Below are 25,005 nucleotides of genomic sequence, written 5' to 3' on the forward strand. Positions count from 1 at the left end.
ATAAGACAAGACATTATAATATAGAACCACTGGTAGAAAGGATAAGACAATTCATTATAATATAGAACCACTGGTAGAAAGGATAATACAAGACATTATAATATAGAACCACTGGTAGAAAGGATAAGACAAGACATTATAATATAGACATTATAATATAGAACCACTGGTAGAAAGGATAAGACAAGACATTAAAATATAGAACCACTGGTAGAAAGGATAAGACAAGACATTATAATATAGAACCACTGGTAGAAAGGATAAGACAAGACATTATAATATAGAACCACTGGTAGAAAGGATAAGACAAGACATTATAATATAGAACCACTGGTAGAAAGGATAAGACAAGACATTATAATATAGAACCACTGGTAGAAAGGATAAGACAAGACATTATAATATAGACATTATAATATAGAACCACTGGTATAAAGGATAAGACAAGACATTATAATATAGAACCACTGGTATAAAGGATAAGACAAGACATTATAATATAGAACCACTGGTAGAAAGGATAAGACAAGACATTATAATATAGAACCACTGGTAGAAAGGATAAGACAAGACATTATAATATAGAACCACTGGTAGAAAGGATAAGACAAGACATTATAATATAGAACCACTGGTATAAAGGATAAGACAAGACATTATAATATAGACATTATAATATAGAACCACTGGTAGAAAGGATAAGACAAGACATTATAATATAGAACCACTGGTAGAAAGGACAAGACAAGACATTATAATATAGAACCACTGGTATAAAGGATAAGACAAGACATTATAATATAGAACCACTGGTAAAAATGATACGACATTATAATATAGACATTATAATATAGAACCACTGGTATAAAGGATAAGACAAGACATTATAATATAGACATTATAATATAGAACCACTGGTAGAAAGGATAAGACAAGACATTATAATATAGAACCACTGGTAGAAAGGATAAGACAAGACATTATAATATAGACATTATAATATAGAACCACTGGTAGAAAGGATAAGACAAGACATTATAATATAGAACCACTGGTAGAAAGGATAAGACAAGACATTATAATATAGAACCACTGGTAGAAAGGATAAGACAAGACATAGACATTATAATATAGAACCACTGGTAGAAAGGATAAGACAAGACATTATAATATAGAACCACTGGTAGAAAGGATAAGACAAGACATTATAATATAGAACCACTGGTAGAAAGGATAAGACAAGACATTATAATATAGAACCACTGGTAGAAAGGATAAGACAAGACATTATAATATAGACATTATAATATAGAACCACTGGTAGAAAGGATAAGACAAGACATTATAATAAGACATTATAATATAGAACCACTGGTAGAAAGGATAAGACAAAGACATTATAATATAGAACCACTGGTAGAAAGGATAAGACATTATAATATAGAACCACTGGTAGAAAGGATAAGACAAGACATTATAATATAGAACCACTGGTAGAAAGGATAAGACAAGACATTATAATATAGAACCACTGGTATAAAGGATAAGACAAGACATTATAGTATAGAACCACTGGTATAAAGGATAAGACAAGACATTATAATATAGAACCACTGGTAGAAAGGATAAGATAAGACATTATAATATAGAACCACTGGTAGAAAGGATAAGACAAGACATTATAATATAGAACCACTGGTAGAAAGGATAAGACAAGACATTATAATATAGAACCACTGGTATAAAGGATAAGACAAGACATTATAATATAGAACCACTGGTAGAAAGGATAAGACAAGACATTATAATATAGACATTATAATATAGAACCACTGGTAGAAAGGATAAGACAAGACATTATAATATAGAACCACTGGTAGAAAGGATAAGACAAGAAATTATAATATAGAACCACTGGTAGAAAGGATAAGACAAGACATTATAATATAGAACCACTGGTAGAAAGGATAAGACAAGACATTATAATATAGAACCACTGGTATAAAGGATAAGACAAGACATTATAATATAGAACCACTGGTAGAAAGGATAAGACAAGACATTATAATATAGACATTATAATATAGAACCACTGGTATAAAGGATAAGACAAGACATTATAATATAGAACCACTGGTAGAAAGGATAAGACAAGACATTATAATATAGAACCACTGGTAGAAAGGATAAGACAAGACATTATAATATAGAACCACTGGTAGAAAGGATAAGACAAGACATTATAATATAATTATATAGAACCACTGGTATAAAGGATAAGACAAGACATTATAATATAGAACCACTGGTAGAAAGGATAAGACAATACATTAAAATATAAAACCACTGGTAGAAAGGATAAGACAAGACATTATAATATAGAACCACTGGTAGAAAGGATAAGACAAGACATTATAGTATAGAACCACTGGTAGAAAGGATAAGACAAGACATTATAATATAGACATTATAATATAGAACCACTGGTAGAAAGGATAAGACATTATAATATAGAACCACTGGTAGAAAGGATAAGACAAGACATTATAATATAGAACCACTGGTAGAAAGGATAAGACAAGACATTATAATATAGACATTATAATATAGACATTATAATATAAAACCACTGGTAGAAAGGATAAGACAAGACATTATAATATAGAACCACTGGTAGAAAGGATAAGACAAGACATTATAATATAGAACCACTGGTAGAAAGGATAAGACAAGACATTATAATATAGAACCACTGGTAGAAAGGATAAGACAAGACATTATAATATAGAACCACTGGTAGAAAGGATAAGACAAGACATTATAATATAGAACCACTGGTAGAAAGGATAAGACAAGACATTATAATATAGAACCACTGGTAGAAAGGATAAGACAAGACATTATAATATAGAACCACTGGTAGAAAGGATAAGACAAGACATTATAATATAGACATTATAATATAGAACCACTGGTAGAAAGGATAAGACAATACATTATAATATAGAACCACTGGTAGAAAGGATAAGACAAGACATTATAATATAGAACCACTGGTAGAAAGGATAAGACAAGACATTATAATATAGAACCACTGGTAGAAAGGATAAGAACCATTATAATATAGAACCACTGGTAGAAATGATAAGACAAGACATTATAATATAAAACCACTGGTAGAAAGGATAAGACAAGACATTATAATATAGAACCACTGGTAGAAAGGATAAGATAAGACATTATAATATAGAACCACTGGTAGAAAGGATAAGACAAGACATTATAATATAGAACCACTGGTAGAAAGGATAAGACAAGACATTATAATATAGAACCACTGGTAGAAAGGATAAGACAAGACAGTATAATATAGAACCACTGGTAGAAAGGATAAGACAAGACATTATAATATAGACATTATAATATAGAACCACTGGTAGAAAGGATAAGACAAGACATTATAATATAGAACCACTGGTAGAAAGGATAAGACAAGACATTATAATATAGAACCACTGGTAGAAAGGATAAGACAAGACATTATAATATAGAACCACTGGTAGAAAGGATAAGACAAGATATTATAATATAGAACCACTGGTATAAAGGATAAGACAAGACATTATAATATAGAACCACTGGTAGAAAGGATAAGACAAGATAAGACATTATAATATAGAACCACTGGTATAAAGGATAAGACAAGACATTATAATATAGAACCACTGGTATAAAGGATAAGACAAGACATTATAATATAGAACCACTGGTAGAAAGGATAAGACAAGACATTATAATATAGAACCACTGGTAGAAAGGATAAGACAAGACATTATAATATAGACATTATAATGTAGAACCACTGGTATAAAGGATAAGACAAGACATTATAATATAGAACCACTGGTAGAAAGGATAAGACAATACATTAAAATATAAAACCACTGGTAGAAAGGATAAGACAAGACATTATAATATAGAACCACTGGTAGAAAGGATAAGACAAGACATTATAGTATAGAACCACTGGTAGAAAGGATAAGACAAGACATTATAATATAGACATTATAATATAGAACCACTGGTAGAAAGGATAAGACAAGACATTATAATATAGAACCACTGGTAGAAAGGATAAGACAAGACATTATAATATAGAACCACTGGTAGAAAGGATAAGACAAGACATTATAATATAGAACCACTGGTAGAAAGGATAAGACAAGACATTATAATATAGAACCACTGGTAGAAAGGATAAGACAAGACATTATAATATAGAACCACTGGTAGAAAGGATAAGACAAGACATTATAATATAGACATTATAATATAGAACCACTGGTAGAAAGGATAAGACAATACATTATAATATAGAACCACTGGTAGAAAGGATAAGACATTATAATATAGAACCACTGGTAGAAAGGATAAGACAAGACATTATAATATAGAACCACTGGTAGAAAGGATAAGACAATTCATTATAATATAGAACCACTGGTAGAAAGGATAAGACAAGACATTATAATATAGAACCACTGGTAGAAAGGATAAGACAAGACATTATAATATAGAACCACTGGTAGAAAGGATAAGATAAGACATTATAATATAGAACCACTGGTAGAAAGGATAAGACAAGACATTATAATATAGAACCACTGGTAGAAAGGATAAGACAAGACATTATAATATAGAACCACTGGTAGAAAGGATAAGACAAGACAGTATAATATAGAACCACTGGTAGAAAGGATAAGACAAGACATTATAATATAGACATTATAATATAGAACCACTGGTAGAAAGGATAAGACAAGACATTATAATATAGAACCACTGGTAGAAAGGATAAGACAAGACATTATAATATAGAACCACTGGTAGAAAGGATAAGACAAGACATTATAATATAGAACCACTGGTAGAAAGGATAAGACAAGATATTATAATATAGAACCACTGGTATAAAGGATAAGACAAGACATTATAATATAGAACCACTGGTAGAAAGGATAAGACAAGACATTATAATATAGACATTATAATATAGAACCACTGGTATAAAGGATAAGACAAGACATTATAATATAGAACCACTGGTATAAAGGATAAGACAAGACATTATAATATAGAACCACTGGTAGAAAGGATAAGACAAGACATTATAATATAGAACCACTGGTAGAAAGGATAAGACAAGACATTATAATATAGACATTATAATGTAGAACCACTGGTATAAAGGATAAGACAAGACATTATAATATAGAACCACTGGTAGAAAGGACAAGACAAGACATTATAATATAGAACCACTGGTATAAAGGATAAGACAAGACATTATAATATAGAACCACTGGTAGAAAGGATAAGACAAGACATTATAGTATAGAACCACTGGTAGAAAGGATAAGACAAGACATTATAATATAGACATTATAATATAGAACCACTGGTAGAAAGGATAAGACAAGACATTATAATATAGACATTATAATATAGAACCACTGGTATAAAGGATAAGACAAGACATTATAATATAGAACCACTGGTAGAAAGGATAAGACAAGACATTATAATATAGAACCACTGGTAGAAAGGATAAGACAAGACATTATAATATAGAACCACTGGTAGAAAGGATAAGACAAGACATTATAATATAGAACCACTGGTAGAAAGGATAAGACAAGACATTATAATATAGACATTATAATATAGAACCACTGGTAGAAAGGATAAGACAAGACATTATAGTATAGAACCACTGGTAGAAAGGATAAGACAAGACATTATAATATAGACATTATAATATAGAACCACTGTTAGAAAGGATAAGACAAGACATTATAATATAGACATTATAATATAGAACCACTGGTATAAAGGATAAGACAATACATTATAATATAGAACCACTGGTAGAAAGGATAAGACATTATAATATAGAACCACTGGTAGAAAGGATAAGACAAGACATTATAATATAGAACCACTGGTAGAAAGGATAAGAAAATACATTATAATATAGAACCACTGGTAGAAAGGATAAGACAAGACATTATAATATAGAACCACTGGTAGAAAGGATAAGACAAGACATTATAATATAGAACCACTGGTAGAAAGGATAAGACAAGACATTATAACATAGAACCACTGGTAGAAAGGATAAGACAAGACATTATAATATAGAACCACTGGTAGAAAGGATAAGACAATACATTATAATATAGAACCACTGGTAGAAAGGATAAGACAAGACATTATAATATAGACATTATAATATAGAACCACTGGTATAAAGGATAAGACAAGACATTATAATATAGAACCACTGGTAGAAAGGATAAGACAAGACATTATAATATAGAACCACTGGTAGAAAGGATAAGACAAGACATTATAATATAGACATTATAATATAGAACCACTGGTATAAAGGATAAGACAAGACATTATAATATAGAACCACTGGTAGAAAGGATAAGACAAGACATTATAATATAGAACCACTGGTAGAAAGGATAAGACAATACATTATAATATAGAACCACTGGTAGAAAGGATAAGACAAGACATTATAATATAGACATTATAATATAGAACCACTGGTAGAAAGAATAAGACAAGACATTATAATATAGAACCACTGGTAGAAAGGATAAGACAAGACATTATAATATAGACATTATAATATAGAACCACTGGTAGAAAGGATAAGACAAGACATTATAATATAGAACCACTGGTAGAAAGGATAAGACAAGACATTATAATATAGAACCACTGGTAGAAAGGATAAGACAAGACATTATAATATAGAACCACTGGTAGAAAGGATAAGACAAGACATTATAATATAGAACCACTGGTATAAAGGATAAGACAAGACATTATAATATAGAACCACTGGTAGAAAGGATAAGACAAGACATTATAATATAGAACCACTGGTAGAAAGGATAAGACAAGACATTATAATATAGAACCACTGGTATAAAGGATAAGACAAGACATTATAATATAGAACCACTGGTAGAAAGGATAAGACAAGACATTATAATATAGACATTATAATGTAGAACCACTGGTATAAAGGATAAGACAAGACATTATAATATAGAACCACTGGTAGAAAGGACAAGACAAGACATTATAATATAGAACCACTGGTATAAAGGATAAGACAAGACATTATAATATAGAACCACTGGTAGAAAGGATAAGACAAGACATTATAGTATAGAACCACTGGTAGAAAGGATAAGACAAGACATTATAATATAGACATTATAATATAGAACCACTGGTAGAAAGGATAAGACAAGACATTATAATATAGACATTATAATATAGAACCACTGGTATAAAGGATAAGACAATACATTATAATATAGAACCACTGGTAGAAAGGATAAGACAAGACATTATAATATAGAACCACTGGTAGAAAGGATAAGACAAGACATTATAATATAGAACCACTGGTAGAAAGGATAAGACAAGACATTATAATATAGACATTATAATATAGAACCACTGGTAGAAAGGATAAGACAAGACATTATAATATAGAACCACTGGTAGAAAGGATAAGACAAGACATTATAATATAGACATTATAATATAGAACCACTGTTAGAAAGGATAAGACAAGACATTATAATATAGACATTATAATATAGAACCACTGGTATAAAGGATAAGACAATACATTATAATATAGAACCACTGGTAGAAAGGATAAGACATTATAATATAGAACCACTGGTAGAAAGGATAAGACAAGACATTATAATATAGAACCACTGGTAGAAAGGATAAGACAATTCATTATAATATAGAACCACTGGTAGAAAGGATAAGACAAGACATTATAATATAGAACCACTGGTAGAAAGGATAAGACAAGACATTATAATATAGAACCACTGGTAGAAAGGATAAGACAAGACATTATAATATAGAACCACTGGTAGAAAGGATAAGACACGACATTATAATATAGAACCACTGGTAGAAAGGATAAGACAATACATTATAATATAGAACCACTGGTAGAAAGGATAAGACAACACATTATAATATAGACATTATAATATAGAACCACTGGTAGAAAGGATAAGACAAGACATTATAGTATAGAACCACTGGTAGAAAGGATAAGACAAGACATTATAATATAGAACCACTGGTAGAAAGGATAAGACAAGACATTATAATATAGACATTATAATATAGAACCACTGGTAGAAAGGATAAGACAATACATTATAATATAGAACCACTGGTAGAAAGGATAAGACAAGACATTATAATATAGAACCACTGGTAGAAAGGATAAGACAATACATTATAATATAGAACCACTGGTAGAAAGGATAAGACAAGACATTATAATATAGACATTATAATATAGAACCACTGGTATAAAGGATAAGACAAGACATTATAATATAGAACCACTGGTAGAAAGGATAAGACAAGACATTATAATATAGAACCACTGGTAGAAAGGATAAGACATTATAATATAGAACCACTGGTAGAAAGGATAAGACATTATAATATAGAACCACTGGTAGAAAGGATGAGACATTATAATATAGAACCACTGGTAGAAAGGATAAGACAAGACATTATAATATAGACATTATAATATAGAACCACTGGTAGAAAGGATAAGACAAGACATTATAATATAGAACCACTGGTAGAAAGGATAAGACAAGACATTATAATATAGAACCACTGGTAGAAAGGATAAGACAAGACATTATAGTATAGAACCACTGGTAGAAAGGATAAGACAAGACATTATAATATAGACATTATAATATAGAACCACTGGTAGAAAGGATAAGACAAGACATTATAATATAGAACCACTGGTATAAAGGATAAGACAATATATTATAATATAGAAGTCATTCTGTCTGTTCCCAGGTTACGTCATCGGCCTGCTTGTGTTTTCTAAGTCATTCTGTCTGTTCCCAGGTTACGGCATCGGCCTGCTTGTGTTTTCTAAGTCATTCTGTCTGTTCCCAGGCTACGGCATCGGCCTGCGCCAGAACTCCCACCTGACCTCTAATATCTCAGAGCTGGTGAGCCAGTACAAGTCTGACGGCTTCATAGACATGCTACATGATAAGTGGTACAAGGTGGTGCCCTGTGGGAAACGGAGCTTCGCAGTCACAGAGGTAATGTACATCATACTACTTCAACCAGTCACAGAGGTAATGTACATCATACTACTTCAACCTGTCACAGAGGTAATGTACATCATACTACTTCAACCAGTCACAGAGGTAATGTATATCATACTACTTCAACCAGTCACAGAGGTAATGTATATCATACTACTTCAACCAGTCACAGAGGTAATGTATACATCAACCAGTACAGAGGTAATGTACTGTACATTAACCAATCAGTCACAGAGGTAATGTAAACATCATCAATCAGTACAGAGGTAATGTATTCAACCAGTCACAGAGGTAATGTATATCATACTACTTCAACCAGTCACAGAGGTAATGTACATCATACTACTTCAACCAGTCACAGAGGTAATGTAAATCATACTACTTCAATCAGTCACAGAGGTAATGTATATCATACTACTTCAACCAGTCACAGAGGTAATGTATATCATACTACTTCAACCAGTCACAGAGGTAATGTACTGTACATTATACTACTTCAATCAGTCACAGAGGTAATGTATATCATACTACTTCAACCAGTCACAGAGGTAATGTATATCATACTCTTCAATCAGTCACAGAGGTAATGTACTGTACATTATACTACTTCAATCAGTCACAGAGGTAATGTACTGTACATCATAATACTTCAACCAGTCACAGAGGTAATGTATATCATACCTCTTCGACCAGTCACAGAGGTAATGTATATCATACCTCTTCAACCAGTCACAGAGGTAATGTACTGTACATTATACTACTTCAATCAGTCACAGAGGTAAACGTATATCATACTACTTCAATACAAATGTACTACATCACAATGCTAAATTATCTCTATTCTGTGATTTCAAAAAGTCTTAATGATTTTCATTATAATTTTCAGAAGCTTGTCGCTGCAACAGAATATAAAACTGCCCATTTGTTTTCTTCAATAATCTTCCATAAATAAGACGCTATTTGAAAAATGTGTGAAATATTTCAGTTTGATTCTTATGCAAGGGAAATGTACAAATGATGCATGTATTGATATGCTGAACTCACAGCATACAGTACAGACTGTGTTTTACATCCTGTGTGTTTGTCTCTGCTCTCTCCAGACCCTACAGATGGGCATTAAGCATTTCTCAGGCCTGTTTTTGATGCTGTGTGTCGGGCTGGGTCTGTCTCTCCTCACCACCCTGGCTGAACACATAATCTACCGCTTTGTCATACCCAGGGTCAAGGAGCCCAAGTTCAAGTACTGGCTGCATACTAGTCAGGTAACTAATTTAACTATCACTATGTTAACTGGCTGCATACTAGTCAGGTAACTAATTTAACTATCACTATGTTAACCGGCTGCATACTAGTCAGGTAACTAATTTAACTATCACTATGTTAACCGGCTGAATACTAGTCAGGTAACTAATTTAACTATCACTATGTTAACCGGCTGCATACTAGTCAGGTAACTAATTTAACTATCACTATGTTAACCGGCTGAATACTAGTCAGGTAACTAATTTAACTAATTTAACTATCACTATGTTAACCGGCTGCATACTAGTCAGGTAACTAACTTAACTATCACTATGTTAACCGGCTGGATACTAGTCAGGTAACTAATTTAACTATCACTATGTTAACCGGCTGCATACTAGTCAGGTAACTAATTTAACTATCACTATGTTAACCGGCTGCATACTAGTCAGGTAACTAATTTAACTATCACTATGTTAACCGGCTGCATACTAGTCAGGTAACTAATTTAACTATCGCTATGTTAACCGGCTGCATACTAGTCAGGTAACTAATTTAACTATCGCTATGTTAACCGGCTGCATACTAGTCAGGTAACTAATTTAACTATCGCTATGTTAACCGGCTGCATACTAGTCAGGTAACTAATTTAACTATCACTATGTTAACCAGCTGCATACTAGTCAGGTAACTAATTTAACTATCACTATGTTAACCGGCTGCATACTAGTCAGGTAACTAATTTAACTATCACTATGTTAACCGGCTGCATACTAGTCAGGTAACTAATTTAACTATCGCTATGTTAACCGGCTGCATACTAGTCAGGTAACTAATTTAACTATCGCTATGTTAACCGGCTGCATACTAGTCAGGTAACTAATTTAACTATCACTATGTTAACCGGCTACATACTAGTCAGTTAACTAATTTAACTATCACTATGTTAACCGGCTGCATACTAGTCAGGTAACTAATTTAACTATCACTATGTTAACCAGCTGCATACTAGTCAGGTAACTAATTTAACTATCACTATGTTAACCGGCTGCATACTAGTCAGGTAACTAATTTAACTATCACTATGTTAACCGGCTGCATACTAGTCAGGTAACTAATTTAACTATCACTATGTTAACCGGCTGCATACTAGTCAGGTAACTAATTTAACTATCACTATGTTAACCGGCTGCATACTAGTCAGGTAACTAATTTAACTATCACTATGTTAACCGGCTGCATACTAGTCAGGTAACTAATTTAACTATCACTATGTTAACCGGCTGCATACTAGTCAGGTAACTAATTTAACTATCACTATGTTAACAGGCTGCATACTAGTCAGGTAACTAATTTAACTATCACTATGTTAACCGGCTACATACTAGTCAGTTAACTAATTTAACTATCACTATGTTAACCGGCTGCATACTAGTCAGGTAACTAATTTAACTATCACTATGTTAACCGGCTGCATACTAGTCAGGTAACTAATTTAACTATCACTATGTTAACCGGCTGCATACTAGTCAGGTAACTAATTTAACTATCACTATGATAACTGGCTGCATACTAGTCAGGTAACTAATTTAACTATCACTATGTTAACCGGCTGCATACTAGTCAGGTAACTAATTTAACTATCACTATGTTAACTGGCTGCATACTAGTCAGGTAACTCATTTAACTATCACTATGTTAACCGGCTGCATACTAGTCAGGTAACTAATTTAACTATCACTATGTTAACCGGCTACATACTAGTCAGGTAACTAATTTAACTATCACTATGTTAACTGGCTGCATACTAGTCAGGTAACTAACTAAACGTAGTGATAGTTAACTGGCTGCATACTAGTCAGGTAACTAATTTAACTATCACTATGTTAACTGGCTGCATACTAGTCAGGTAACTAACTTAACTATCACTATGTTAACTGGCTGCATAATATATGCCATTTAGCAGACGCTTTTATCCAAAGCGACTTACAGTCATGTGTGCATACATTATGGGTGGTTCGAACCCACTACCCTGGCGTTACAAGCGCCATGCTCTACCAACTGAGCTACAGAAGGACCATACTAGTCAGGTAACTAATTTAACTATCACTATGTTAACTGGCTGCATACTAGTCAGGTAACTAATTTAACTATCACTATGTTAACCGGCTGCATACTAGTCAGGTAACTAATTTAACTATCACTATGTTAACCGGCTACATACTAGTCAGTTAACTAATTTAACTATCACTATGTTAACTGGCTGCATACTAGTCAGGTAACTAATTTAACTATCACTATGTTAACCGGCTGCATACTAGTCAGGTAACTAATTTAACTATCACTATGTTAACTGGCTGCATACTAGTCAGGTAACTCATTTAACTATCACTATGTTAACCGGCTGCATACTAGTCAGGTAACTAATTTAACTATCACTATGTTAACCGGCTACATACTAGTCAGTTAACTAATTTAACTATCACTATGTTAACCGGCTGCATACTAGTCAGGTAACTAATTTAACTATCACTATGTTAACCGGCTGCATACTAGTCAGGTAACTAATTTAACTATCACTATGTTAACTGGCTGCATACTAGTCAGGTAACTAACTTAACTATCACTATGTTAACTGGCTGCATAATATATGCCATTTAGCAGACGCTTTTATCCAAAGCGACTTACAGTCATGTGTGCATACATTCTAATGGGTGGTCCCGGAATCGAACCTACTACCCTGGCGTTACAAGCGCCATGCTCTACCAACTGAGCTACAGAAGGACCATACTAGTCAGGTAACTAATTTAACTATCACTATGTTAACCGGCTACATACTAGTCAGGTAACTAATTTAACTATCACTATGTTAACTGGCTGCATACTAGTCAGGTAACTAACTAAACGTAGTGATAGTTAACTGGCTGCATACTAGACAGGTAACTAATTTAACTAACTTCATGAGTCAAGTATGTTTATTAGCTTCATTCTTGGCAGGTAACTAACGTAGCTATCAACTGTCTTTATTAGCTCCGAGTGCCACAGCGGTCTAAGGCACCGTAACGGTTTGTGTTCTTGTAGGAAGCAATCACTCCCTTATCGTTGACAAGAAATGATCTACAACTGGACTAATAACTCACTAACTAGCAAATAATATGAACAAAATGTGCCCATGTGTCTTCAGGCAGCTCTCACTTCGATCTCAAAACAAGTGCATCTACTCACGACCGCTCATGCTGTAAACACAGTCCAGTTCAAAGTGAATGCCACAGATCCATATATGGCAATGGACTACATGCATATAGGCTTCCTGCAGCTCTGATTGGATATGGTGCACCGGTCTGAGTAGAGTACGTGCTATCAATGTCGTGCATGTCAATGCAATAGAATCCTACTCAGATGCGTTCTGTCTTCAAAAAAATCTCTTGCATAGTTACTTGTACAAACTAAGTTTTGTATAGTTTGTTTTGTTTCGGTATGTTGCGATCACAATTAGCACAGTAAAAGGAAATATTGATAGTGTTAACTAACAGGGAAACGTCTAGGAAGTTGAAGTATAATCTCGTACTTCTCTCCATGGGCTGATAGTGCTTCTCTCCATGGGCTGATAGTGCTTCTCTCCATGGGCTGATAGTACTTCTCTCCATGGGCTGATAGTGCTTCTCTCCATGGGCTGATAGTACTTCTCTCTGTGGGCTGATAGTGCTTCTCTCCATGGGCTGATAGTGCTTCTCTCCATGGGCTGATAGTGCTTCTCTCCGTGGGCTGATGGTGCTTCTCTCCATGGGCTGATGGTGCTTCTCTCCATGGGCTGATAGTACTTCTCTCCATGGGCTGATAGTACTTCTCTCCATTGGCTGATAGTACTTCTCTCCATGGACTGATAGTACTTCTCTCTGTGGGCTGATAGTACTTCTCTCCGTGGGCTGATAGTGCTTCTCTCCATGGGCTGATAGTACTTCTCTCCATGGGCTGATAGTGCTTCTCTCCATGGGCTGATAGTGCTTCTCTCCATGGGCTGATAGTACTTCTCTCCATGGGCTGATAGTACTTCTCTCCATTGGCTGATAGTACTTCTCTCCATGGGCTGATAGTACTTCTCTCTGTGGGCTGATAGTACTTCTCTCTGTGGGCTGAGAGTACTTCTCTCCGTGGGCTGATAGTGCTTCTCTCCGTGGGCTGATAGTACTTCTCTCCGTGGGCTGATAGTGCTTCTCTCCGTGGGCTGATAGTACTTCTCTCTGGGCTGATAGTGCTTCTCTCCGTGGGCTGATAGTACTTCTCTCTGTGGGCTGACAGTACTTCTCTCTCTGGGCTGATAGTACTTCTCTCTGTGGGCTGATAGTACTTCTCTCTGTGGGCTGATAGTACTTCTCTCTCTGGGCTGATAGTACTTCTCTCTGTGGGCTGATAGTACTTCTCTCTGTGGGCTGATAGTACTTCTCTGTGGGCTGATAGTGCTTCTCTCCATGGGCTGATAGTGCTTCTCTCCATGGGCTGATAGTGCTTCTCTCCATGGGCTGATAGTACTTCTCTCTGTGGGCTGATAGTGCTTCTCTCCATGGGCTGATAGTGCTTCTCTCCATGGGCTGATAGTGCTTCTCTCCGTGGGCTGATAGTACTTCTCTCCATGGGCTGATAGTGCTTCTCTCCATGGGCTGATAGTGCTTCTCTCCATGGGCTGATAGTGCTTCTCTCCATGGGCTGATAGTACTTCTCTCCATGGGCTGATAGTACTTCTCTCCATGGGCTGATAGTACTTCTCTCCATGGGCTGATAGTACTTCTCTCCATGGGCTGATAGTACTTCTCTCCATGGGCTGATAGTACTTCTCTCCATGGGCTGATAGTACTTCTCTCCATGGGCTGATAGTACTAGTACTTTCTCCATGGGCTGAGAGTACTTCTCTCCATGGGCTGATAGTACTTCTCTCCATGGGCTGATAGTACTTCTCTCCATGGGCTGATAGTACTTCTCTCCGTGGGCTGATAGTACTTCTCTCCGTGGGCTGATAGTACTTCTCTCCGTGGGCTGAGAGTACTTCTCTCCGTGGGCTGATAGTGCTTCTCTCCGTGGGCTGATAGTGCTTCTCTCCGTGGGCTGATAGTGCTTCTCTCCGTGGGCTGATAGTGCTTCTCTCCGTGGGCTGATAGTGCTTCTCTCTGTGGGCTGATAGTGCTTCTCTCCGTGGGCTGATAGTACTTCTCTCCGTGGGCTGATAGTACTTCTCTCCATGGGCTGATAGTACTTCTCTCCATGGGCTGATAGTACTTCTCTCCGTGGGCTGATAGTACTTCTCTCCGTGGGCTGATAGTACTTCTCTCCATGGGCTGATAGTACTTCTCTCCATGGGCTGATAGTGCTTCTCTCCATGGGCTGATAGTGCTTCTCTCCATGGGCTGATAGTACTTCTCTCCATGGGCTGATAGTACTTCTCTCCGTGGGCTGATAGTGCTTCTCTCCATGGGCTGAGAGTACTTCTCTCCGTGGGCTGATAGTACTTCTCTCCATGGGCTGATAGTACTTCTCTCCGTGGGCTGATAGTGCTTCTCTCCGTGGGCTGATAGTGCTTCTCTCCGTGGGCTGATGGTGCTTCTCTCCATGGGCTGATAGTGCTTCTCTCCATGGGCTGATGGTACTTCTCTCCATGGGCTGATAGTACTTCTCTCCATGGGCTGATAGTGCTTCTCTCCATGGGCTGATAGTACTTCTCTCCATGGGCTGATAGTACTTCTCTCCATTGGCTGATAGTACTTCTCTCCATGGGCTGATAGTACTTCTCTCCATGGGCTGATAGTACTTCTCTCTGTGGGCTGAGAGTACTTCTCTCCGTGGGCTGATAGTGCTTCTCTCCGTGGGCTGATAGTACTTCTCTCTGGGCTGATAGTGCTTCTCTCTGGGCTGATAGTGCTTCTCTCCGTGGGCTGATAGTACTTCTCTCTGGGCTGATAGTGCTTCTCTCCGTGGGCTGATAGTGCTTCTCTCCGTGGGCTGATAGTACTTCTCTCTGTGGGCTGACAGTACTTCTCTCCATGGGCTGATAGTACTTCTCTCTGTGGGCTGATAGTACTTCTCTCCATGGGCTGATAGTACTTCTCTCTGTGGGCTGATAGTACTTCTCTCCATGGGCTGATAGTACTTCTCTCCGTGGGCTGATAGTACTTCTCTCCATGGGCTGATAGTGCTTCTCTCCGTGGGCTGATAGTGCTTCTCTCCGTGGGCTGATAGTGCTTCTCTCCATGGGCTGATAGTACTTCTCTCTGTGGGCTGACAGTACTTCTCTCCATGGGCTGATAGTACTTCTCTCTGTGGGCTGATAGTACTTCTCTCCATGGGCTGATAGTACTTCTCTCTGTGGGCTGATAGTACTTCTCTCCATGGGCTGATAGTACTTCTCTCTGTGGGCTGATAGTACTTCTCTCTGTGGGCTGAGAGTACTTCTCTCCGTGGGCTGATAGTGCTTCTCTCCGTGGGCTGATAGTACTTCTCTCCGTGGGCTGATAGTGCTTCTCTCCGTGGGCTGATAGTACTTCTCTCTGGGCTGATAGTGCTTCTCTCCGTGGGCTGATAGTACTTCTCTCTGTGGGCTGACAGTACTTCTCTCTCTGGGCTGATAGTACTTCTCTCTGTGGGCTGATAGTACTTCTCTCTGTGGGCTGATAGTACTTCTCTCTGTGGGCTGATAGTACTTCTCTCTGTGGGCTGATAGTACTTCTCTCTGTGGGCTGATAGTACTTCTCTCCGTGGGCTGATAGTACTTCTCTCTGTGGGCTGACAGTACTTCTCTCTCTGGGCTGATAGTACTTCTCTCTGTGGGCTGATAGTACTTCTCTCCATGGGCTGATAGTGCTTCTCTCCGTGGGCTGATAGTGCTTCTCTCCGTGGGCTGATAGTGCTTCTCTCCATGGGCTGATAGTACTTCTCTCTGTGGGCTGACAGTACTTCTCTCCATGGGCTGATAGTACTTCTCTCTGTGGGCTGATAGTACTTCTCTCCATGGGCTGATAGTACTTCTCTCTGTGGGCTGATAGTACTTCTCTCCATGGGCTGATAGTACTTCTCTCCGTGGGCTGATAGTACTTCTCTCCATGGGCTGATAGTACTTCTCTCCATGGGCTGATAGTGCTTCTCTCCATGGGCTGATAGTGCTTCTCTCCATGGGCTGATAGTACTTCTCTCCGTGGGCTGATAGTGCTTCTCTCCGTGGGCTGAGAGTACTTCTCTCCATGGGCTGATAGTACTTCTCTCCATGGGCTGATAGTACTTCTCTCCGTGGGCTGATAGTGCTTCTCTCCGTGGGCTGATAGTGCTTCTCTCCGTGGGCTGATAGTGCTTCTCTCCGTGGGCTGATAGTGCTTCTCTCCGTGGGCTGATAGTGCTTCTCTCCGTGGGCTGATGGTGCTTCTCTCCATGGGCTGATGGTGCTTCTCTCCATGGGCTGATGGTACTTCTCTCCATGGGCTGATAGTACTTCTCTCCATGGGCTGATAGTGCTTCTCTCCATGGGCTGATAGTACTTCTCTCTGTGGGCTGATAGTACTTCTCTCTGTGGGCTGATAGTGCTTCTCTCCATGGGCTGATAGTACTTCTCTCTGTGGGCTGATAGTGCTTCTCTCCATGGGCTGATAGTACTTCTCTCCATGGGCTGATAGTACTTCTCTCCGTGGGCTGATAGTACTTCTCTCCATGGGCTGATAGTACTTCTCTCCATGGGCTGATAGTACTTCTCTCTGTGGGCTGATAGTACTTCTCTCTGTGGGCTGAGAGTACTTCTCTCCGTGGGCTGATAGTGCTTCTCTCCGTGGGCTGATAGTACTTCTCTCTGTGGGCTGATAGTGCTTCTCTCCGTGGGCTGATAGTACTTCTCTCTGGGCTGATAGTGCTTCTCTCCGTGGGCTGATAGTACTTCTCTCTGTGGGCTGACAGTACTTCTCTCTCTGGGCTGATAGTACTTCTCTCTGTGGGCTGATAGTACTTCTCTCTGTGGGCTGATAGTACTTCTCTCTGTGGGCTGATAGTACTTCTCTCTGTGGGCTGATAGTACTTCTCTCTGTGGGCTGATAGTACTTCTCTCTGTGGGCTGATAGTACTTCTCTCCGTGGGCTGATAGTACTTCTCTCTGTGGGCTGATAGTACTTCTCTCTCTGGGCTGATAGTACTTCTCTCTGTGGGCTGATAGTACTTCTCTCCGTGGGCTGATAGTACTTCTCTCTGTGGGCTGATAGTACTTCTCTCTGTGGGCTGATAGTACTTCTCTCCGTGGGCTGACAGTACTTCTCTCCGTGGGCTGATAGTACTTCTCTCCGTGGGCTGATAGTACTTCTCTCTGTGGGCTGATAGTACTTCTCTCTGTGGGCTGATAGTACTTCTCTCTGTGGGCTGATAGTACTTCTCTCTGTGGGCTGATAGTACTTCTCTCTGTGGGCTGATAGTACTTCTCTCTGTGGGCTGACAGTACTTCTCTCTCTGGGCTGATAGTACTTCTCTCTGTGGGCTGATAGTACTTCTCTCCATGGGCTGATAGTACTTCTCTCTCTGGGCTGATAGTACTTCTCTCTGTGGGCTGATAGTACTTCTCTCCGTGGGCTGATAGTGCTTCTCTCCGTGGGCTGATAGTACTTCTCTCTGGGCTGATAGTGCTTCTCTCCGTGGGCTGATAGTACTTCTCTCTGTGGGCTGACAGTACGTCTCTCTGTGGGCTGATAGTACTTCTCTCTGTGGGCTGATAGTGCTTCTCTCCGTGGGCTGATGGTGCTTCTCTCCGTGGGCTGATAGTACTTCTCTCCGTGGGCTGATAGTACTTCTCTCTGTGGGCTGATAGTACTTCTCTCCGTGGGCTGATAGTGCTTCTCTCCGTGGGCTGATAGTACTTCTCTCCATGTGCTGAGAGTACTTCTCTCTGTGGGCTGATAGTGCTTCTCTCCATGGGCTGATAGTGCTTCTCTCCATGGGCTGATAGTACTTCTCTCCGTGGGCTGATAGTGCTTCTCTCCGTGGGCTGATAGTGCTTCTCTCCGTGGGCTGATAGTGCTTCTCTCCGTGGGCTGATAGTACTTCTCTCCATGGGCTGATGGTGCTTCTCTCCGTGGGCTGATAGTGCTTCTCTCCGTGGGGTGATAGTGCTTCTCTCCGTGGGCTGAGAGTACTTCTCTCCGTGGGCTGATAGTACTTCTCTCCGTGGGCTGATAGTGCTTCTCTCTGTGGGCTGATAGTGCTTCTCTCTGTGGGCTGATAGTACTTCTCTCCGTGGGCTGATAGTACTTCTCTCCGTGGGCTGATAGTACTTCTCTCCGTGTCTCCGTGGGCTGATAGTGCTTCTCTCTGTGGGCTGATAGTACTTCTCTCCATGGGCTGATAGTACTTCTCTCCGTGGGCTGATAGTACTTCTCTCCGTGGGCTGATAGTACTTCTCTCCGTGGGCTGATAGTGCTTCTCTCCGTGGGCTGATAGTACTTCTCTCCGTGGGCTGATAGTGCTTCTCTCCGTGGGCTGATAGTACTTCTCTCCGTGGGCTGATAGTGCTTCTCTCTGTGGGCTGATAGTACTTCTCTCCGTGGGCTGATAGTACTTCTCTCCGTGGGCTGATAGTACTTCTCTCCGTGGGCTGATAGTACTTCTCTCCGTGGGCTGAGAGTACTTCTCTCTGTGGGCTGATAGTACTTCTCTCTGTGGGCTGATAGTACTTCTCTCCGTGGGCTGATAGTACTTCTCTCCGTGGGCTGATAGTACTTCTCTCCGTGGGCTGATAGTGCTTCTCTCCATGGGCTGATAGTGCTTCTCTCCATGGGCTGATAGTGCTTCTCTCCGTGGGCTGATAGTGCTTCTCTCCATGTGCTGATAGTACTTCTCTCTGTGGGCTGATAGTGCTAGTCTTCTCTCGTGGACTGATAGTGCTTCTCTCTGTGGGCTGATAGTGCTTCTCTCCATGGGCTGATAGTACTTCTCTCCGTGGGCTGATAGTGCTTCTCTCCGTGGGCTGATAGTGCTTCTCTCCGTGGGCTGATAGTGCTTCTCTCCGTGGGCTGATAGTGCTTCTCTCCGTGGGCTGATAGTACTTCTCTCCGTGGGCTGATAGTACTTCTCTCCGTGGGCTGATAGTGCTTCTCTCTGTGGGCTGATAGTGCTTCTCTCTGTGGGCTGATAGTACTTCTCTCCGTGGGCTGATAGTACTTCTCTCCGTGGGCTGAGAGTACTTCTCTCCGTGGGCTGATAGTGCTTCTCTCTGTGGGCTGAGAGTACTTCTCTCCGTGGGCTGATAGTACTTCTCTCCGTGGGCTGATAGTGCTTCTCTCTGTGGGCTGATAGTACTTCTCTCCGTGGGCTGATAGTACTTCTCTCCGTGGGCTGATAGTACTTCTCTCCGTGTCTCCGTGGGCTGATAGTACTTCTCTCCGTGGGCTGATAGTACTTCTCTCCGTGGGCTGATAGTGCTTCTCTCCGTGGGCTGATAGTGCTTCTCTCCGTGGGCTGATAGTACTTCTCTCCATGGGCTGATGGTGCTTCTCTCCGTGGGCTGATAGTACTTCTCTCCGTGGGCTGATAGTGCTTCTCTCTGTGGGCTGATAGTACTTCTCTCCGTGGGCTGATAGTACTTCTCTCCGTGGGCTGAGAGTACTTCTCTCCGTGGGCTGATAGTGCTTCTCTCCGTGGGCTGATAGTACTTCTCTCCGTGGGCTGATAGTGCTTCTCTCTGTGGGCTGATAGTACTTCTCTCCGTGGGCTGATAGTACTTCTCTCCGTGGGCTGATAGTACTTCTCTCCGTGTCTCCGTGGGCTGATAGTGCTTCTCTCTGTGGGCTGATAGTACTTCTCTCTGTGGGCTGATAGTGCTTCTCTCCATGGGCTGATAGTGCTTCTCTCCGTGGGCTGATAGTGCTTCTCTCCGTGGGGTGATAGTGCTTCTCTCCGTGGGCTGATAGTACTTCTCTCCGTGGGCTGATAGTGCTTCTCTCCATGGGCTGATAGTGCTTCTCTCCATGGGCTGATAGTACTTCTCTCCGTGGGCTGATAGTACTTCTCTCCGTGGGCTGATAGTACTTCTCTCCGTGGGCTGAGAGTACTTCTCTCCGTGGGCTGATAGTGCTTCTCTCTGTGGGCTGAGAGTACTTCTCTCCGTGGGCTGATAGTACTTCTCTCCGTGGGCTGATAGTGCTTCTCTCTGTGGGCTGATAGTACTTCTCTCCGTGGGCTGATAGTACTTCTCTCCGTGGGCTGATAGTACTTCTCTCCGTGTCTCCGTGGGCTGATAGTACTTCTCTCCGTGGGCTGATAGTGCTTCTCTCCATGGGCTGATAGTGCTTCTCTCCATGGGCTGATAGTGCTTCTCTCCGTGGGCTGATAGTGCTTCTCTCCGTGGGCTGATAGTGCTTCTCTCCGTGGGCTGATAGTACTTCTCTCCGTGGGCTGATAGTGCTTCTCTCCATGGGCTGATAGTGCTTCTCTCCATGGGCTGATAGTACTTCTCTCCGTGGGCTGATAGTACTTCTCTCCGTGGGCTGATAGTGCTTCTCTCCGTGGGCTGATAGTGCTTCTCTCCGTGGGCTGATAGTGCTTCTCTCCGTGGGCTGATAGTACTTCTCTCCATGGGCTGATGGTGCTTCTCTCCGTGGGCTGATAGTACTTCTCTCCGTGGGCTGATAGTGCTTCTCTCTGTGGGCTGATAGTACTTCTCTCCGTGGGCTGATAGTACTTCTCTCCGTGGGCTGAGAGTACTTCTCTCCGTGGGCTGATAGTGCTTCTCTCTGTGGGCTGAGAGTACTTCTCTCCGTGGGCTGATAGTACTTCTCTCCGTGGGCTGATAGTGCTTCTCTCTGTGGGCTGATAGTACTTCTCTCCGTGGGCTGATAGTACTTCTCTCCGTGGGCTGATAGTACTTCTCTCCGTGTCTCCGTGGGCTGATAGTACTTCTCTCCGTGGGCTGATAGTGCTTCTCTCCATGGGCTGATAGTGCTTCTCTCCATGGGCTGATAGTGCTTCTCTCCGTGGGCTGATAGTGCTTCTCTCCGTGGGCTGATAGTGCTTCTCTCTGTGGGCTGATAGTACTTCTCTCCGTGGGCTGATAGTGCTTCTCTCCATGGGCTGATAGTGCTTCTCTCCATGGGCTGATAGTACTTCTCTCCGTGGGCTGATAGTACTTCTCTCCGTGGGCTGATAGTACTTCTCTCCGTGGGCTGATAGTGCTTCTCTCCGTGGGCTGATAGTGCTTCTCTCCGTGGGCTGATAGTGCTTCTCTCCGTGGGCTGATAGTACTTCTCTCCATGGGCTGATGGTGCTTCTCTCCGTGGGCTGATAGTACTTCTCTCCGTGCGCTGATAGTGCTTCTCTCTGTGGGCTGATAGTACTTCTCTCCGTGGGCTGATAGTACTTCTCTCCGTGGGCTGAGAGTACTTCTCTCCATGGGCTGATAGTACTTCTCTCCATGGGCTGATAGTACTTCTCTCCATGGGCTGATATTACTTCTCTCCGTGGGCTGAGAGTACTTCTCTCCGTGGGCTGAGAGTGCTTCTCTCCGTGGGCTGATAGTACTTCTCTCTGTGGGCTGATAGTGCTTCTCTCCGTGGGCTGATAGTACTTCTCTCTGTGGGCTGATAGTGCTTCTCTCCGTGGGCTGATAGTACTTCTCTCTGTGGGCTGATAGTACTTCTCTCCGTGGGCTGATAGTACTTCTCTCTGTGGGCTGATAGTACTTCTCTCCGTGTCTCCGTGGGCTGATAGTGCTTCTCTCTGTGGGCTGATAGTACTTCTCTCTGTGGGCTGATAGTGCTTCTCTCCATGGGCTGATAGTACTTCTCTCTGTGGGCTGATAGTGCTTCTCTCCATGGGCTGATAGTACTTCTCTCTGTGGGCTGATAGTGCTTCTCTCCATGGGCTGATAGTACTTCTCTCCATGTGCTGAGAGTACTTCTCTCTGTGGGCTGATAGTACTTCTCTCTGTGGGCTGATAGTGCTTCTCTCCATGGGCTGATAGTACTTCTCTCCATGTGCTGATAGTGCTTCTCTCTGTGGGCTGATAGTACTTCTCTCTGTGGGCTGATAGTGCTTCTCTCCATGGGCTGATAGTACTTCTCTCTGTGGGCTGATAGTGCTTCTCTCCATGGGCTGATAGTACTTCTCTCCATGTGCTGAGAGTACTTCTCTCTGTGGGCTGAGAGTACTTCTCTCCGTGGGCTGATAGTGCTTCTCTCCGTGGACTGATAGTACTTCTCTCCGTGGGCTGATAGTACTTCTCTCCGTGGGCTGATAGTGCTTCTCTCCGTGGGCTGATAGTGCTTCTCTCTGTGGGCTGATAGTACTTCTCTCCGTGCGCTGATAGTGCTTCTCTCCGTGGGCTGATAGTGCTTCTCTCCATGGGCTGATAGTACTTCTCTCCATGTGCTGAGAGTACTTCTCTCTGTGGGCTGAGAGTACTTCTCTCCATTGGCTGATAGTGCTTCTCTCTGTGGGCTGATAGTACTTCTCTCTGTGGGCTGATAGTGCTTCTCTCTGTGGGCTGATAGTACTTCTCTCCGTGGGCTGATAGTACTTCTCTCCGTGGGCTGATAGTGCTTCTCTCCGTGGGCTGATAGTGCTTCTCTCTGTGGGCTGATAGTACTTCTCTCCGTGCGCTGATAGTGCTTCTCTCCGTGGGCTGATAGTGCTTCTCTCTGTGGGCTGATAGTACTTCTCTCCGTGCGCTGATAGTGCTTCTCTCCGTGGGCTGATAGTACTTCTCTCTGTGGGCTGAGAGTACTTCTCTCCGTGGGCTGATAGTGCTTCTCTCCGTGGGCTGATAGTACTTCTCTCCGTGGGCTGAGAGTACTTCTCTCCATGGGCTGATAGTACTTCTCTCTGTGGGCTGATAGTACTTCTCTCTGTGGGCTGATAGTGCTTCTCTCTGTGGGCTGATAGTACTTCTCTCCGTGCGCTGATAGTGCTTCTCTCCGTGGGCTGATAGTACTTCTCTCCATGGGCTGAGAGTACTTCTCTCCATGGGCTGATAGTACTTCTCTCCGTGGGCTGATAGTACTTCTCTCCGTGGGCTGATAGTGCTTCTCTCTGTGGGCTGATAGTGCTTCTCTCTGTGGGCTGATAGTGCTTCTCTCCGTGCGCTGATAGTGCTTCTCTCTGTGGGCTGATAGTACTTCTCTCCGTGGGCTGATAGTACTTCTCTCCGTGGGCTGATAGTACTTCTCTCCGTGGGCTGATAGTGCTTCTCTCCATGGGCTGATAGTGCTTCTCTCCATGGGCTGATAGTGCTTCTCTCCGTGGGCTGATAGTACTTCTCTCCATGTGCTGAGAGTACTTCTCTCTGTGGGCTGATAGTGCTTCTCTCCATGGGCTGATAGTGCTTCTCTCCATGGGCTGATAGTACTTCTCTCCATGGGCTGATAGTACTTCTCTCTGTGGGCTGATAGTACTTCTCTCCGTGGGCTGATAGTACTTCTCTCCGTGGGCTGATAGTACTTCTCTCCATGGGCTGATAGTGCTTCTCTCCGTGGGCTGATAGTACTTCTCTCCGTGCGCTGATAGTGCTTCTCTCTGTGGGCTGATAGTGCTTCTCTCCATGGGC

General features: G+C 41.2%; 1 protein-coding gene across 1 annotated transcript in view; it reads left to right on the forward strand.

Annotated features, from left to right (window-relative positions):
- LOC118378790 (glutamate receptor ionotropic, NMDA 3A-like) overlaps positions 1–25,005 on the forward strand; it is a 115,588-nt gene that overhangs the window by 85,676 nt on the left and 4,907 nt on the right. Inside the window, exons 7-8 of the mRNA XM_052526013.1 lie at positions 9,058–9,209; positions 10,316–10,477. Coding sequence (XP_052381973.1) covers positions 9,058–9,209; positions 10,316–10,477 — 314 coding nt within the window. The remainder of the gene's footprint in view (positions 1–9,057; positions 9,210–10,315; positions 10,478–25,005) is intronic.

The sequence above is a fragment of the Oncorhynchus keta genome, chromosome 9 (genome assembly GCF_023373465.1).
Source record: "Oncorhynchus keta strain PuntledgeMale-10-30-2019 chromosome 9, Oket_V2, whole genome shotgun sequence".
In the NCBI taxonomy this organism is placed as follows: domain Eukaryota; kingdom Metazoa; phylum Chordata; class Actinopteri; order Salmoniformes; family Salmonidae; genus Oncorhynchus; species Oncorhynchus keta.